The sequence below is a fragment of the Momordica charantia genome (genome assembly GCF_013281855.1).
Source record: "Momordica charantia cultivar OHB3-1 chromosome 8 unlocalized genomic scaffold, Mcharantia_2.0 BLBB01000008.1, whole genome shotgun sequence".
In the NCBI taxonomy this organism is placed as follows: Eukaryota; Viridiplantae; Streptophyta; class Magnoliopsida; order Cucurbitales; family Cucurbitaceae; genus Momordica; species Momordica charantia.
Genome location: NW_028275166.1, coordinates 13,388,140 through 13,406,982, shown reverse-complemented (window position 1 = coordinate 13,406,982; position 18,843 = coordinate 13,388,140). Strand labels below are relative to the sequence as shown.

At 34.0% G+C, this 18,843-nt stretch overlaps 1 protein-coding gene, 1 long non-coding RNA gene and 1 pseudogene across 3 annotated transcripts; all 3 read right to left on the bottom strand.

Annotated features, from left to right (window-relative positions):
* Positions 1-6,852: 6,852 nt before the first annotated feature.
* LOC111025589 (uncharacterized) lies at positions 6,853-8,482 on the bottom strand. The gene is made up of 4 exons (XR_015792956.1): positions 8,056-8,482; positions 7,470-7,589; positions 7,225-7,378; positions 6,853-7,134 (listed from the first exon to the last, which is right to left on the bottom strand). It is a non-coding gene; the product is annotated as an uncharacterized LOC111025589 (long non-coding RNA).
* Positions 8,483-9,211: 729 nt separating this feature from the next.
* LOC148209566 (serine/threonine-protein phosphatase 7 long form homolog) lies at positions 9,212-13,646 on the bottom strand (annotated as a pseudogene). Its single transcript, XR_015792985.1, has 4 exons — positions 12,988-13,646; positions 10,409-10,569; positions 10,220-10,322; positions 9,212-10,156 (listed from the first exon to the last, which is right to left on the bottom strand). The product of XR_015792985.1 is annotated as a serine/threonine-protein phosphatase 7 long form homolog (transcript).
* Positions 13,647-17,594: 3,948 nt separating this feature from the next.
* LOC148209565 (uncharacterized) lies at positions 17,595-18,313 on the bottom strand. The gene is made up of 2 exons (XM_088126913.1): positions 17,858-18,313; positions 17,595-17,813 (listed from the first exon to the last, which is right to left on the bottom strand). The coding sequence occupies exons 1-2, from the start codon at positions 18,311-18,313 to the stop codon at positions 17,595-17,597; spliced, it is 675 nt and encodes a 224-aa protein (XP_087983039.1).
* Positions 18,314-18,843: the final 530 nt, after the last annotated feature.

Below are 18,843 nucleotides of genomic sequence, written 5' to 3'. Positions count from 1 at the left end.
TCCTATTCTCTATTCCGATTACTTACTTGAGCGTCAGAGTACATTAGGCGAGACACCGCACTGGTGTTGAGTTTTCTGGTTGCAAGCTCATTTGTTCTCTAGCAAAGCTACTCGTCCAAAGGACACGTGGACTTCTCCAAAATTCACCATTAACAAAGTAAATCAGACTAAATACTGTGTATATGTATAGAGAAGAAATACATAAGCTAATACGATGTCCATAAATAATCAGTATGATTAGTAGCAGCAGAAACAATAACAACAACAAACGAACTGATCCTGAACACCAAAAGAGTGATGAAAAATAGTCGCGTCACATTTCAAAAACGATAACCTGAAGAAAATTGCTTGCTCTATATGAATTGAAAGTAGACTACAACGATCATTTCAGTAGAATATAATAACTAACTCGAGTAGAACAGTAACCTCGAATTACGTAGATCTAGCAGAACTCTTAGACACTTGCACTCAATATAAACACGAACAAAGTAAAAAAGAAAGAGATAGTTTTTGTGAAAGGAGGAGTAACTCAGATTTGGAGTATTTGAAATACTACAAATGCTTGGTATACTTTAGATTCATAAAATTCTTCAAATGAATAAGTTCAACACTATGTATAGTTGCACATATTTGTAACTCCTCAAACAAAAATTAACTCAACGTTAAGAAGAATTAATGCAAAAACTGGGACAACAAATGACTAGTGTAATAATTGTACATTTACACCATATATATAATTATTTACATTAATTCAAATATAGAACACAATGAGACGTTGAACCGTAACAATCACAAATACAACAATTTTAAAACGTTCACAATGGATATGTGAATAAACATGCCGGTTGTAGAATATAAATAGTCAAACACTAATTAAATTCATAACAATTATGAATTTAATTTCCAAACTCATTAAATTCGTAATTACTCAACTTTTTTTTTTCCAAATTTTGTAAATGTGGATCAAACTGGTCATTTGGATCAAACTGGACCTTTTAAAAAAAAAAAAACGTTTTGAAAGTATTGGGACACGAAGCAAAGTCAAAATTATCCAAAATAATATTTAAATCGAAAAATAAAAATCAATATTTAAACTTAAAATTATCTTTTATTTTTTTCTTTTAAAAATCTTGTATATGACGTGTCAGGTTTGTCCTCGTTTTCAAAGATGTAGAATCTCATGTTTCTCGCCATGCATTAAAACGGGGAGAGGTGGGCCCACCAGAGGCGCACTTATGAAATAAATTAAAAAGATTATATACACACACACAAACACACATATATATTAAATTAAGGCAGGGAGATGATGTCATAATTACTTTATTGTTATTATTACTATTATTGAAAGTTTCAACTTAGTTTTAATCTCTCTATTTTTTATCTTTATCTTCTGGCTAGAATCACATGCAACACGCAACTCCACCCCGGTAATAAATAATAATATACCTTTAAAGTATTAAAATGAATACTGTACACGTCACCAAAATGATGACACGTCAGCAGCATACCATTGGCAATTAAATTAAAAATACATATTTAAATGTTTTTGGAGAATGGGTGAAAGTTGACATCTTGCACGTGCAAGAGAGGCACCAGGTCACGTGGCTTAGATCCACAACAGCCGTGACAGGATAAAAAGACAGCCCGAAGGATGCCATCGTGGTGGGCTTGGCTCCGCACTTTCTAGAGCCATTGTCTCTTAATTTTTTATTATTTTTTTTAAATTGTTAAAATTACACAAAATAACCTTTTAACTTTAGAACGGATTTCAATTATGCTCCTATTTTTAAACATTTTACTTTGATCCTTGACGTTTACCATTGTTTCAAAGTAATCGCTTCATCCAACTTTTACTTTAAAATGAAAGAATAGGACTGTGACGTGGCGGTGAGTTGTAATAATAAAGTTATTCCTATCTTTTCAAATGTTTCAATACAATATTTGATCTTTCATAAACGTTTCAAAAATATTCTTGGAGCAAACATACATTAATATTTTGAACGGATAGTTGATGTGGTACAATTTGGAACAATGTAACAATTAACGTGAAGCTTCTTCCACATTTTCGATCTTTTCAGACTTAAATTTTCCCTAAAATGTTGATACCAAATTCTGGACGAGTTGAGGTTTGCGGCGAGCTCCTCTTGGTTGAGCTATTTAAAACACGGTATTCAAAAAGACTTGCACGCAATGAATAAACACTCCAACGTTCAAGTCAGTCTAAAGATCGAGCTAGTATGTAAGTTTCTAACAAAAGTACATACCTGTGTGTGGGAGAGTGCGTATTTATAGGAGTCGGGGGAGAGCTCGTACTATTTCAGCCATCTTTTTCCGCAAAAAACACGCCTCACCTTTCAATAACATTTAAAAAACGTCACAAAAAATACAGTTTTCCATGCTTTTGTAATGCTTTTTAAACGTCATGAGAAGGTAGAAATTCGGTGAATCCTTTTGTGACGTTTTGTAAACATCACAAAAAATATGTTTTCTTCCAACATTTTGTGACGGTTAAAAGAACGTCACAAAAAGTATAAAAATCAGAAAAACTCAGTATTTTCCCGCAAAAAACGCACCTCACCTTTTGTGTCATTTAAAAAGCGTCACGAAAAGCTAAAATTCTTGAAAACACCCTTTTTTTTCCAGCCAAAAACGCGTTTTTAACATTTTGTGACTTCTTTTTCAACATTTTTTACTATTCATGAGCATTACGAAAACCCAAAATTGTAGTAGTGACACGATTGTAACTTGTTCCCCTTCGTACCTCCCAAAATTAAAAGTAGACCACCTGTAATAAATCCATGTGGCAGGCTATATTTTATCCTTCAACAAAAATTTCATTTTCCTAAATTGTTAACAAAATTTGTTTCTCCATTGTCGGCCCAATTTTGTGCTAACTCCCCTTATAAAAAGATAGCGTTTTCAATATTTCCTCACTTTCAAATTTAATCCCGTCAAACTTCTACATTAGCTGCCATGTCGTTTTAGATTCTAACATGTCAACTTTGTGTACTTGTGTGTTTTAAAACAATATTTTTGAAATATTTATAAAATATCAAAGATAATATTGAAACTTTTGAAAGGATAGGTTAATTTTGAAACAAATGAGGAGTATTTTTTTTTTTTTTTTTTTTTGTAATTGGACTTAAATTTTGGGGTAAATTTTATTTATGTTTCTACTATTTCAAAAGTTTCATTTTAACTCATTGTTCCAAACAATCATTTCAATAACTTATTAAAATGAATTCGTTTCAAATGTGGCTAATTTAATTTCTATTTTCATTTCAACTGGACAAAGTTGAAAGAAAGGTCATTTTAACCATTTTTTAAGAGTTAAAGAGTTAAAAAAGAAAATTTTGAAACCATGGGACATAATTGAAACTTTATATGTCCATGTGTACCTCAATTCTTACAACTTAGCCACATCACAATTTCATTTTTGTTTTAACGTAAAAAGTAGAATAAGAGTGTTGTTTTGAAACAATTTTAAAGATTGAGGGTAGAAATGTAACTTTGGAAATGATAAAGCATAGTTCAAACATATCATAAAATTCAGGGGTATTTCGTATAATTTAACCAATTTAAACCATAAATTATGGCTTGTATCCAAAGACATGGCCGAAATGGATGTTTTTATGTCAGCAAAAAAAATCCAAACTCATGGAATTGTTGATCTTGTAGCGGTTGAATAAAAAATAGTAGGGATTTCAAGTAAAAATCCAAAATTTGATATTTATCTTCTTGGGGGGTTAATATAATATTTTCTATTACTATTAATACTATTAATATATAATGTAGAAGTAATTCATATAAACAAATTACATAAAATTAACAATTTGGTCTTTATTTTTTAGGTTATGGGTCTAAAATTTTCAATTTAATAGGTATGGTTTTGACCTAGTTTCAATTTGATGTTTGTAGTACTAAAAATTTCAAATTAGTCAATATGATTGGATGAAGCCTAAAAAATCGTTAGTAAACTATTTTTTATCCACTAAAAAATGCACTCATTTTTCTCTATTTATAACTCATATGTAAGTGCAAATAGCTAAAACAACTCAATTAGAAAACACGATTTCTATAAATAAAAAGCGTGTTATGTATTTAATACGACAATAATAACGAAAACTTGTGAGCTTTGACAAGATCATAGAGACAAAATCATATCTTACGACGATATCAGTCAAATTGAAATTAAACTCACGTAATTTAGAAACTTTGTGAAACTATGGAATAGAAAAAAAATAATTTCTTTTTTTTTTTCGTGAAACTTTATATTTAAAGATCCTGATATGAATCGAGATCATCATTATCAAAATCTGAAATTGTGGAAAAAAGAAATAGAAAAAAATAATAATAGAAAGAGATATAAGAAAATAAGAGTTTTATTTCATTCTCCGTATGAAAAATTGGTTCTATCATTTTATGGTGGATCTACGAATTATTGGGCCAAGCTGAAATTGAACCAGTGTAGTTAATCGAGATTTCTCTATGAACAACGTATTAGAGTTTAACAACTAATTACTGTTTTAGTTAGTTTTTATCACAGTTAGATATTTTTTATTATGTTTGTTAGTCACATTTTATTTGTGACCGATTATTTAAGGAAGGTAAACATAATTAATGGGAAGGTTGGAGAGATGAGATTTTGTAGCAGTTAGTTTTAAGAGCTTTAATCACACTAAATTTTTATGATAACAAACTTCATTTATCCATAATTTTAGTGTTTCAAAGTGTCCAAAGCATAGAGTTTGGAAAGACGATTCCAACACATCTTGAATTACACGAATCAGAGTCCAAACGAAGATGTTATTAAAAAAAAAGTTTGAAGAGAAAAGACACATGTGGCAGGTGACATGACATGTAACAGTCAAATTATGGTATGACAGATGGTGGACAACGTGGATGAATCATGTGGGGACATGTGGCACATTAAAATATGAAGGAATCAACATTATTTATCCAATTTATCTAAATCTCTACCAATCTCTCAATCTCTGTAATTTCCCTGGATCATTTGTTGCTTTAAATCCAATGATCAAAATTCATCCTCGAAATTCTATATAAAGCCACTAACTTTATTCTCCTCCATACAAGTTCATCAAGCAAAAACTAGGTTTCTCTTCTTCAGTTTTTGCTCTCCAAATCTCTAAATTCTCATTCTCTCATATATCAAAATTTGCTGATTTATGTTATTGTGAGAAATACATTAAAGGGCAGCTTAGTCTATGATTTTTAGTGAAATTTGTATAATTCACCTTTGTGAGATATTTATTTGTATTATTTATTTTACTTCATTTTGGATTTTGTATTAAGGTGTGATGCACTTTGGGATTATCAGAATGGTCTGATCTTGAACCAGTGGGAAGAGTCGTAGTGGTTTGATCTTGAACCAGTGAAAAAGATTGGTGTAGGTTGAATCCTGAACCTGCAAAGTGATCAATAGGATATGTACTCTTGAACCCTTAAAAGAATGAACGATCGGGTTGGTTCTCACCTGCAAGAGAGCAGACACAGTAAAATACTAAAGAATGAGTGTTGGGGAGTGGACTAGAAATTTCCGAACCACTATAAAAAATTTTGGTGTCATTTCTTATCCCTTACTCTTTTTACTTTCTACATTTAAATTTTGTTTGATATTTTCTTATTCTTGAATTTTGATTTTAAAATCTAAAAGTTCGTAAGTGATAAGTCTCTCAAAGAGAGTTATTGTGGTGTTATATTGCACTAAATTGAATGTAGATGAGAGAGTTCTAGTTATAAAAGTTCATCAAAATGAAGAATTAATTGAGAAATAGAAAAGTCACATTTGAATTCCTTGCTTTACTAATTTTGAAATTTTTTTAGCTTATCTCTGCTATTTTTTGGTTCTCTTCGCATAATCCAGAAGTAGTGAATGCAAAGTTGTAGAGGCATTAGGAATTGCTAGAGCTTTCAAATGCTAGAGTGCTCAATGCTGGTGCATAGCTTGCAACAAACCTATTTGGACAATGCAGTAACTTTTCAAGTTCATGCGACAATCACCCAGTACAATTACTGTGGGTTGCCATAAAATCGAGGAGCGATATAAAAGTTCAAGAGGTTCCAACTGCCAAATCGAATCACAATGAGGAATACTGTCCGAAAGAGCGAAAAGATAGAGAAGGGGAATATACCATTTCGAAGAGGAGAGGTCTTTTTGTATATTTCTTCAGCTTTCATGGAAATGGGTTGTTCCTCTCTTACCATTGTATTTTTCTCTAGTTGTTTTTATTCTTTCATCTCGAAGGTTTGCTCTTGGAGGTTTGCTCTCGTATGACTTGAAAGGATATACGACATTCATGTCGCACTCTATTTGTCATCAGTCTACTCTTTTTTAGTAGGTCGTAAATGCACTACAAGAATTGAGGTTTTTCCGACGAAAACAAAAAGTCGGGAAAAGCTGAAAAACGTCAGAAAAAGTTTTTCCGATGTTTTTTTCGTCGGGAAAAAGGTCGGGAGAAGCCCGTTGGGAGAGCCCCTCCCGACGAATTGTTTTAAAAATGTTAGGATTTTTCCCGACGCTTTACAGAACGTCGGCTTTAAAAACGTCGGGAAAGACTTCTTTTCCCAACACTTTTATAAAAACTTCGGGAAAAGTATTTTTTTAATTTTTAAAAATACATATTTTACATTTACTCGGAGTAAATGTAAAATATGTATATTAAGCACATTCCACAGCCTACAAGATAACAAACTAAAGGAATAAATCACTAACTACGTACGTTGAAGAAAATTTCAAACTCAACCAGTGATCCATCTTAATATGCACTAACGGAAGAACTTTGCAACACCATTGATATTGGAATCCATTTAAAGACATTAAAAGCCTTCATCAAAGAGCACAAATATTTCAACATATATTTTATTTTTCCAATAAGAAACTAGAGATATATACAATAATAGATTTCATTCATATTCTATTTACTTGATCTATTAATTCTGACCCAACGCCAATATGATTACAAATAATTTACATCAACCCATAATGAATAAAAGAGCATGGAGTCTTGGGCACCTTGAAATCACCTTTACTTCAATTATAAATTCTTTGTACCCTTGATGAGAGACTTTCGAAAGTCTCTTTATTGCTATTTCCTCTTCATTTATTAATTTTCCCTGAAAACAAAATATATTTTCTTGAACTATATGTGCTCCCAATTAATTGAAAGAAAGAAAAAATATATATTGGTAAACACTATTAATTACCTTATATACCAAATCAAAGCCGCTCTACCCAAGCTTGTTACTTAGATCAAAGTTGCTGCAATTTCCGGCATTTCAAAATCATAAAGAGGCAACTCTTCAAGTTCAATATCATCCCCCGAAATCTTTACTTTTTGCTGGATGTCATTCTTTTCTGCTATAAAAACTCAAATTTTACTTTTATATGACTATTTTATCCGTGAGTAAAATGGTAAAGAAATTAAATGATCAAGTGTATGTTTAATTACCATGCTTACGAGACTTCAATCTCCACCAAAAGTATACGGCATTGATAATGTAGATGATGAGCGTTCCTGGTAGAACTATGGCTAAAATAATTCCGTTCTTGACTTTTACATGAGCATTATCTGTGTTTATGAAAATAATATCAAAGAGATTTAGGTGGAAAAACAATATACATAATTTATATAATGAAAAAATTGCAGTTGTAGTTTATAGGAGAATATACATCATTTCAATCATATTGGATTTTTATTTCTTCTAAAATAACCTTAACATTTGATTCTTTTACAGTAAAATTTATGGCACGATTTTGTTCATTCGAATGAGTAGTGTTCCTTCCCTTCCGTTCTATTCTTAGACATTTACTTCCATTTACTCACAGCAGCATAGTTTAGAAACCAGTCTCTCAGGCATTTTCACAAACAGTTTGTAGGCACAAATATACTTGAAGATAAATCAGTAGCATGTGAGGAAAGCAAACAAAAAAAAAACAAACAGAAATTCCTCAATCATTCAAAAACATCTTCAAATTCAGAAACGCAGAACCAAAGCAGGAAGAAAATTAATGGCGGTGGAGTAGGAATTGCTTACTTTTTCAAGTTGGGTGTTATAACTTCTTCCTCTGAAACCCTCTCTTCCATTTGATTTCCACTCAACTTCTCCCACTTCATCTTCCAAATGCAATCATTGTACAAGTTTCTCTTGCAAAATTTCAATTAAATACACAAATTTTTCTTGCAGAAACGCCGACGGATGCACCGTATCGTTGTTATAAGAACTTCTGCGCAAACTGCCAGAGGCAGACGGGATTTGGGTTTCGATTTGGTAAACAAAGGGAAAGAGTGCAGAGGAAGCAGAGTTTGAAGATGTGTGAAGGAAAAATGGATGCAAATTTTCGTTGAAAAGCAAACGAAGGAGAGCGACGACAGATAAGGAGAAGCAAGGCAGCGGCAGACGGGTGAAGGGGATTTAGGTCGAGGTAAAGAATGAAGGAAATGTGGTTTTAATTTATTTTCTTCCCTACATTTATGTTTCCGTCCAAAATTTTTTTTTTCTCGACAATTTAAACCGTCGGGAAAGGTTTTTTTTTTTTTTTTTTTTTAATGTTGTTCTCAATAAAACTTATTTTAAAAATATAGTTGTTTAATTAAAAATATTAAAAATATTGTAGGTTTTGAGTTTTTTTTTTAAAAAATATTGTAGTTGAAAAAAATTGAAGGCTGGTCGCGACCATCGCACATCATCGGACGACCAGCTAGACGTGGCGCCACGTGGGCGCCACGTAAACTTTTTTTAAAATTTGAACGTGGTCGTCCATCACGTCTTTTATATATATATTAACCGTGATCGTCTCTTGAAGAGACGACCACGTCTTTGCCTTTTTTTTTTATATTAACCGTGGTCGTCTCTTCCAGAGACAACCACATTAAAATTTTTCTTTTTTATAATATTAGTTATATGTTTTTTTATTTAAAGTTATATGTTTTTATAATATTATATTTTTTATTTTTTTATTAATTTATCAAAATTTATTAATTTCTTAACAAAAATTTATAATATTATTAATTTATCAAAATTTATTAATTTGTATTTTAATTTACCAAAATTTTTTATTTAAACTGTATTCATAGGCTATGTAAACAAAAATTTATATATTTTTTCTTATAGAATCATGAAGTTATCCATGGTAGTTCAAAATTGGAAATTAATATTATAAATTAGAGAACAATGTTTGAAGCTTGTCAATTTACAGTCTATCGATCTAATTCATCCCACAATGGGGATGTCGTCGGTTACGATGTGGCTGGTGACGAACTATTGGTGCCGTTGGTGTCTCCTGACCCTCTGTAGGGTCTCGATCCTCTGTAGGGTTGAAGTATTGTCCATGCTCTTCATGTCCACGTCCATGGCTCCCTCTAGATGGTGTGTGATACTGACTAGAACCAGGAGTCGGTATCATGATCATAGGCGTGGACGGACCAGCATCATCATGTGTCTGTGTAAACAGTAGAATGTCTTCAACTCTATGATAGATAACTTCAGGTACGGGATCGTCAAGCCCTACTGGAGCATCTTGGTCTACTTGACGTCGTCCTCTACGCCTAGGGCCACGAGCAGGAGTAGGTACTTTGTACATTTGATGAAGGCTCTGAAGATGTCTCCCGCCAACGTTGCACAACGTATTAATTTTGTTTGATGACGAGAGAATACTGATTTGCTCGAAACACGCAGCTTACATGGAAAAAAATTAATATATATTTATTAATTTGAATAATTGTTATAACGAAATAAAAGATTGTACCGTAACACCAAATGCTGCTCCTTCTCGAGTTATATATCATCTGGTGATTAACGTATACCAGCTCATGTATCTTGGATCGCAATCACCGTCATCGTCTACGGGAGGATTGATAACAATAAAATTTCTACGTATGTGCCACATCGCCACAAAATGTGCAATCTGATCCTGCCAGGTGCTATCCCGAATGTCGATGTCATGTATCCTCTTATCCCAGCATGACACCTCTAGAATTGCTTGTTTCATACCAAATTGTCTGGTAACTCTATCAGGATAATGCTACTCCACAATATGAAAGCATATGAGTGGACTCACAGTGCACCAGACGTTATGTCCATTGGCACAAAAGTCGGGTAGGTTGGCAAATTCCTTATCATATGACTTCCAGATCATCTGAAATTGTAGTAAAAAACGGTGTAATTAATTATAAATCAATATATATTTTTGCATTCTAACATTTAAAAAACGTATCGAGTCTGGTGATAAGAGGTCCAGCATGTATCTATACTGGATCAAAACATGTGTAGACACTTCTGTAACACAAAAGTGATCTTTCCACCTACAATAATATTATAGGTTAGTACAACAATTGAATGCGTGAAAAAATTTAAAGAGGAAAATAGGACAATATTTATATCGACGTACCGGGTAGCTAATGGTCGACCCACGAACTCGTGATCTGAGATGTGACGACGTTGTGGAGCCATGGTGAGGAACCGATCCCAAGCCCATACTTGAAGAAGTATAATTGGACCGACAATGTCACGTGAGTCAGAGCGACATGATTTGCATAGATTTCGATACAATCATTGTGAGGACCGTTTGAAGTTTAAAAAAAATTAGGGGTATTTTGGTCTTTTGGAAAAAAAAAGAAAAAAAAAAGAAAAGGAAAGGAAGTTGGGTTGGTTTTTAGGTGACACGTGTGTGTGGTGTGAGTTAGGATGTGTGACATGTGTTTAAAAAAAAATGAAAGAAAAGAAAAGAAGAAAGAAGGAAGAAAAGAAAGGAGTACAGAGAGAGAACGAAAAAGAAAAAGAAAAGAAACAGAGAAGGAAGGGAACGAAAGAAGGAAAAGCAAAACGAAGGAAAAAAAAGAATGGTTTGCTTTCTCATGGTTTTGAAGGTTGGGGAGAGGGGGAAAATTCATGTGCTTGAGAGCTAAGACTTGGGTTTCAAATTTGATAAGTATTCTAAGTTTGTGATTAAGGAAGTTTTGGGAAATAAACAAGGGAGGAATTAGATGTTGAAGTGTCTTTGTGGGTCTTTTTCTCTTTGAAGTTGTGTGTTTGCAACTCCCCTAATCGTTTGAAGAGGATAAAATTCTACTTCGTGGGTTTTCTTTAGGTTTATTGTGTGAAATTAATGACTGTAAATGGGTAACAAAAATGGACAAAGATGAGAGGGTTTGAAGATGGAGAAGAAGGGTAGAGAAATAGAGAGGAATTAAGTGTTAATCTTTGATCTTTTGGGTACAAATTAAGGGAAAACGTGTGGGCTAGAAGAAATTGCAGAAAATAAAAAGAATGGAAGGAAATTTGAGAATTTAGGGAGGAAGAAGAAGAATCCGTGAGTTTGGTTGGAGAAGAGAGAAGAAGAAGAAGGGGAAGAAGATGATGAATAGTAGAGGAGAGAGAGAATGATTTTAAATTAAATAAAAGAAAAAAAAAGAAAATGTTGCAAAATTGGGCTTTTTGTGTGAAATGGAGTGGGAGAAAGAGAAATTTAATGGGTTTGGTGGGACCCACTTGTAAGAAGAAAAAAGTAGTGAGTTTTTAATGAAGAGAGAGAATCGGGAATTTGGGTAATTGGGTTATTTTGAAGTTATTGTGATTAAAGTTTGAATTAAGTTATGTTGAAAATGGAATTAAGTGAAATAATTTGGTATTAAATCGATATTTCAGGTCAAGTGGAAATTGGTACGGCGTACAACTCCCTTAAAGGATTTGTGAGTGGTTATTTTATTAAACGTTTTTGGATATTATTATTGATATGTGAGTGGTTACTTACTAAATGTTTTGGATAGTATTATTGGAATTTGTGAGTGGTTTATTTTGGAAATGTTTTTAGAAGTATATCATGATAGAATTTCAAGAAAGTACATATATTATGTATGATTTAGCATTTCTGCTGAGAATGGAAGAAAATGTGTTAGAAAGAATTATTTTAGAAATGTTTATTAGAATTGAGAAGTGCTTTATAATTTAGAGAAATGTTCGAGAAAGTTATGAAATGCTATTTAGAAAGAGATTTCAGAAAATAATATTAGAATTTCATGAAATGTTTTTAGAAAGAAAGGTTTTAGAAATGATTTGAGAAAGAAAGAAATGTTCCTAGAAAGAAGAAAGAAAGAATTTTAGAACGGTTTATGAGATTGAGAAACAAGTTTTCAAACCACCATGTTATTTTATGATTACCCGTATGCTATATGAATGTGTTCTATAGTAGACCCAGAAATAGAAGGTCTTTGGGACCATTTTACTCCACGTGTTGAGAGAATTATTCTACTGTGTATATTGAGATTACTCTATGCCAGTAGACCAGAAATAGAATTATTCTGCTATGTGTATTGAGATTACTCTGCGCCAGTAGACCAGAATAGAATGTGGATACATGTGTGGTGTTGAATTTTCTGAACCTATTTTATGGTTGAAGTAAGATGTTTTATATGTTATTAGAAAGTGATTCTATAAAGTGGTTTCCTAGTTCTGTTTTATGTATCAGAAGAACGATTTACAAATTCATTTAAAAAATGCGTGTTGTTACACGTTTAGTATGAGAAAGTCTTTATGAGTTTTAGTTTCTCAAGTTTTATGAGATTTAATGAGAATATTTATTAGAACGGTTTTATAAGGCATGTTTTGCAGAACTTCGAAACTTCAGTTGTTTATGAAAGAAGTTTTACAATATCATTTGTTTTTGTATTAATTTACCACTCACTGAGCTTTTCAGCTCACTCTTTACCCATTGTTTTTCCCCCAGGTTGTATCTGAGCTTCAAAGAGAGAATGGACCAGCTTCTGCCACCCAGAGTCGTTAAGAAATTGCATATCATTTGTAGTTACATCATGAATAGTGTATCTAGAAGAAATTTAAGAATAGAAGTGATGCTTAAAGTCAGTGTAAAAGTCTAGAAAATTTTCGACTATAGACTCTGCACCTAGTGGGGTCCATGGTCGGCGCGGTCCGTTCTTGAACTAGTAGGTGTTCTGGGACGGGTCGTGTCAACCATGCCAAACATGCTCCACCCCAACTGAAACGTCCAGCTACCTCGAAATCTGCTAACATTGGGAAGAACATTAAATGCACCAAGTTGTTAGACTTATCGGCGAATAGACTATCACCGATAAGCTGCATAATATAGGCACGAGCGTATCTGGCAATGGTTTCCTCATCAGCATCGTCGGGTAGATTACGAAATTGAGAAGCTAGCCAAGGTAGACTCAGCCTAGAGCCTCTGATGTGCCCAGCACCTGGAGTGATCCCAATAATGCTTGACAGGTGCCTCTCCAATCATAATTAACACGACCAGTAACAGGCTCGCCATCTACCGGTAACCCAAGCTGCATCGCTACATCTTGTAGAGTGATAGTACACTCTCCATTCGGCATGTGGAGTGTATGAGTCTTTGGCCTGCACCGTTCCACAAGCGCAGTAATGAAATGCCAATCCAATTGGATGAATCCCAATCTGGCAAATCCATAAAATCTAGAAGCGCGTAATGCAGGTTCAATCAAAGGATGCAATGGGATGGTGCGATCCAATACTGCCTCTCTATGTCGGCAGTGTAACTCCTCGTTACACTGACCCTGCCAAACTAGCTCTGATCGATTTCCAGCTTGGTCATACAATACAGATCGATCGATAGGATTTGGGTTTAATTCCATAATCTAATACGATAGATAATCATTAGTTGGATACTTAAATTTAAATTTTAAAACAATAGTCACAATACAGAGTATCAATTAAACTAAAGGTACAATCACATAGAGTTTTTGTCAAAAAAATAAATTACATCGACAATTAAACTAACATAAATGATTCAGACTAAAGTTTTCAATTACATCAACATCTATGAAGGTGCTTCCTGTCGTCTCGAGGGACAGCTTCTTCGATTGTGACCAAGTTGATTACAAACCCCACATCTTTGTTGAACACTTGGTTCTTTCCAATCCATCTCGTTATAAATCCGCGAGCTCCTTGGTCTTCCAGGCAATCTCAATAATGTTGGATCGGGGTGCAATATAAGTAAGTTTGGGTGCGCGATCCAATAATCTTCATGTGGGATTGGCTGAAATTGAGGAGCGTACGACTCAGCATACCTCGGAAGCTTGTAAGGATCCTGAATGTAGTCCTCGTAGTTAAAGTTTAAGTGTGAACAAACTGCCATTAAATGAGAACATGGCATGACATACGCTTGCCATTTGTTGCATGTACACGAACGTTCTTCGGTAGTAATTCTCACTATTTGTGTGTTCCCTCCTTTCGAATTGTAATAATGAAGCCATGTTTGCACATGAAACACACCAACGACTCGATCATAACTGACTACAGTATGTTTGATGGATCTCGCCGCCCATCTAACAAGCTTATCGTAAGCATACATATGAAGTTTGATAATGTAAGTTAACAACATTTATATAATGCAAGGACATTAAACAACCGATTAAAAAATTCATGGTGTATTTTTCGTTTCTACTTAAAGCATCTCTTGTCTCCTCCCTCCGCTTCTTGAAATATTTTACGCATCGATAGAATGTAAGTTCTACCAACGCAGTGATGGGTAACTCCAAGCTCCTTTCAGCACCCCATTAATGCATTCGGAAAGATTGGTTGTCGTTCACCCATATCTAAATCCACCATTATATGATATGGTCCACTTCTTAATCCCAATGTTGCGGAAGAAATTCATACAAGAGCTATTCAATAATTTAATATTTTCCACCTCCTTGTTATACTTTCGAATTTGGAATTCAGCACCGGCACGATATACCAAATCTTTCAATTCGGTACACTTGTATTTATGGTTAAAGTTGCTAGAAACATGTCGTAGACAGAATCTGTGATGCGATTTAGGTCCGGTCCAACCATTATCTAGATTATTAACCACAGAGATAATACCACCATGTCGATCTGAAATTAAACATATCTCTTCATGCGTAACAACTTTTCTTAGGTTTTTTAAAAACCATCCCCAGGTATGACGACTTTTTTCATCTACAATGGCAAAAGCAAGAGGTAACAAATGTCCATTTGAATCGACTGATGTTGCAATCAATAGCTTCCCCTTATACTTTCTGTAAAGGTAAGTACCATCTATTTGAACCACGGGCCAAAACTTTTGAAAGGCTGTAATGCAAGGACCGAATGACCAAAATACAGAATGAAGAATGCCATGACCCAGTTGTCCGTAATTCCTAATTTTCCATTCAACAATTGTTCCTGGATTAGTGTGTTTCAGCATGTACATCCACTTTGGCAAAAGTTTATATGACTCATCTCAGTCACCAAAAATACGAGCCAAAGCTTTTGTTTTTCCTTCCCAGACCCTCCCATAAAGAACATGATATCCAAATTTTTCCTTGATCAGATCTTGAAGTGTCGCAATACTCGTAAAAGGATTAGCTCTCACTGCATCACAAAATTCTCTACTTATCATATTTGAATCAAATTGACAATGACTTTGGTTAAATTCTGAATATACACAATAATGTTGGTCCACATACTTTGTAATCTCCCATAGGTTAATGTTTTTCTTAAGAATCGCACGAAGTCGCCAGTTGCATCCATCTTGCCACTTCTTACATCTAACTGCCCATATAGATGATGTCGACTCTACAACTTTATAAGGGTGGTGACTCTTTACAGCAAAACGTTTGACGATATGTTGCATAGTTTTTTTATCATTACACATGAACCCCTTGTACAACATATCATTTTCAACTGTCACTGGTCGCAACATAGACTCATGTTCTGCAACACTGTTAACATTGTCCATGTCATTAAATGTTTGAGAAGGGATCTCATGTTCACTCACGAGTTCCAATTCATCAAACTCATCATCTGTCGCTGTCCTGAGTTCTATAAACCTATTATCAGCAGTTAAGTCCGTATCTTCATCTAAATTAGTAGTTAGAGGTACAACTAACTCAGGTTCGAGATCAAGATATTGGTTGGGTCCCTCAAAGTCCACTGATTCAAACGGGATATCATGTTCACCATCGAGGTTCAATGAGACATTCGTCATATTTCTAATATTCACATATAATTCCACTAATTGTGGACATGACGGTGCAATAGAGAACATTAAATCCAATGCATTCTGGTTCTCTAATGGAATAGGAATGTATTTAATGGAACTCTATGGTGTTTGATTAGGGTGTCTATATACAAGTTCTAATTTACGCCTCCCCATATCTAATTTCAATGACACTCCAACCATTTGAACAAAATGTTCAAACTCAATACCACTGTACACAGTAAAACCACCATTTGACAGTCCATTGTAATCAATTTCATTTACACCATCAACAGTACCTCCATTCATATACAGTACAATCGCCAAACATTTAACTGCCATTTCAATCCTAAATTGGAAAAGGATATCTTTAATTAAGTTCCTAATTAAATTTAACTACACCAATCAAATAAATAACCTAAATTTAATTGTAATAAAAGGGTATAATTTTATAATTACACACATGTATTAAATAAAAAGGCAAATCAATACATATAAACTAATTAAACATATAAAAAGATAGTAATTAAGAATTATAATACAAAAATATGCATAATTTTATAATTATAAATACCTACGATTATTTAATAAAATAAATAAATTACATAAATATATACTATTTAAACAAATAAATAATATATTAATTAAAAATTAAATCTAACTACACTAATCAAAAGAATAAACTAAGTTTCTAACACAAAATAAATAATAAATATATGATTTTATAATTGCATAAATTCATCCAAGAAAGAAACGAATTAAAAATATATGTACGAATTAAACAAATAAATTAGATTCATTCACCAATTAAATATAACACAGTATACAAATAAATAAATAAAATTGAATAGTAATAATAAAAGAAAACGAAAAAAAAATATCTTGATCCCTTATAAAGAAATGAAGTGGTCCCAAATCTAAAAAAGAGAATAAAACAAAATTAGACTACGTTAGATAATCTTGAAAAAAGAAACAAACAAAAGAAGAAACCAAAAACAGAAAAAAAATAAATAAATAAATAAAAGGCAACCGCTCACCGGTGTGGCGAGACCGACGGCGGCAGGGCAGAGGATGGCGGCAGCGGGACAGAGGGAGGAGGGGACGAAATAAAATAAGAGGTTAGGGTTTGGTGGTGGTGTTGGGTGGTGGGGTATGTGTTTAAAAAAAGGATGGTCGTCTCTTCAATGTTGAGACGTGGTCGTCTCTTCAATAATTCTAAAAATATTGGAAACAGGAAACAGGAAACTAGAAACGAAAAACAAGAAACAGGAAATGGGAACGTTACCAAACGAGACCTAAATTCCTCTTCATTTGAGGGACAATGTACACATTATCTAATAACATGTATCTATGCTTGCTGAAAAATAACTTTACGTTGCCCACTGCAACAACAGAGACAATCTCCCCAATTCCAACTTTGAGAGACATCTCTCCATCCTCCAGAAACTAATTCCTTTCTTTTGCTTTCTTCTTCTCCGCCAAGTACTTCAGGCAGTTTCTCTTCTAGTGCCCGTCAACATCGCAGTAGAAATATTTCCTTTTGGCTGCGGCCTTAGTTCTTCCCCTTCTGGGCAACAACGGAGACAATTTTATTCCCCTATCCACCCTTCTTCTTCTTGAAGTTATTCGAACCCAAAAAAGAAGGTTCAGGCTTAGTCCTAAAGGTCGAACCTTTGTGGAAGTTTTTGTTGAAGGTGATAACATTTGCCTCATCTTCAGATCCCTTGTTTTTCATGAAGGACTCGTGAGTTTGGAGATCGTTGAGGAGCGTGGTCAGTTTGTATTCCAGTTTATTCATCACAGCATTGCTGCAAAACTGAAAAGGAAGCTCTTCGGAAGAGACTCCAGAATAAAACTGACTTGGCTGGATTCATTGATGACAACACCATTCATTTCTGCCACTTTGAAGTGGACCATCATACCGAGAACATATTCCCAGACAGATGTTCCTTCCTTCATCCGTGAGTTGAAGATGAATTTGAGAGCTTTATGCAAGACTTGTGAGGAAGGTTTTCCAAACATGTCACGCAATGAATCCATGATCTCGAGTGCAGTGATCATGGTCTCATGATTCTTAACCAAAACATCAGATATGCTGGTCAAGATGTAGACTCGGGTCTTTGAATTGGCCTTTGTCCACTTGTCATATGTGCCACAAACAGCTTTCGTGGCATCAGGTTCAGGGGCCTCTAGACAGGCCTCCGTTAAGACAAAGTAGAGATCATCTACTACGAGTATGGTGTTAAAGTTCCACGTGGGATAGTTATCCACAGTCAATTTATCAGCGGCGAGAAGTGAAATTAAAGACATAGACATAATTGCTGAAAAAAAACAGATTATTTACATTATAACTTTGCAAAAACTCTTTAAATTAATCAAATTTAGCAAATTAAGAAATAATCAACCCTAAAAATTAAATATTTGCAACGATGATTCAGTGATTTAGAGCAACAGCTACCATAGGGCAGACAACTACTCCTTAATTGAATTGAGACGTTCTCAAATAAATCTTACACCAGAATAACTTTTATTCCTATAATCATTAGTCACGGTTTATTTAGTCTGGAAATTGTTAACTAGCTTTACAATTCCCCGTAAGTGTGACCCACCATTTTCAGACCTCAAAGGTCCGCCCCAATAATCTCGCCGTAGGGAAGGACAATATTGGAGCAAAACCTAAGAAACCTTTATCCATTTCTGGAGTTTCCCTTGGTTTCAATTCTATACACTGGACCATCCATAAGGATGAACACTTCAGGACGACACGTAGGTCATTTTTGAAATCTCACAATGCAAACTAATGGTGGAGACCGTAGGATGGGACCATCCATAAGGATGAACACTTC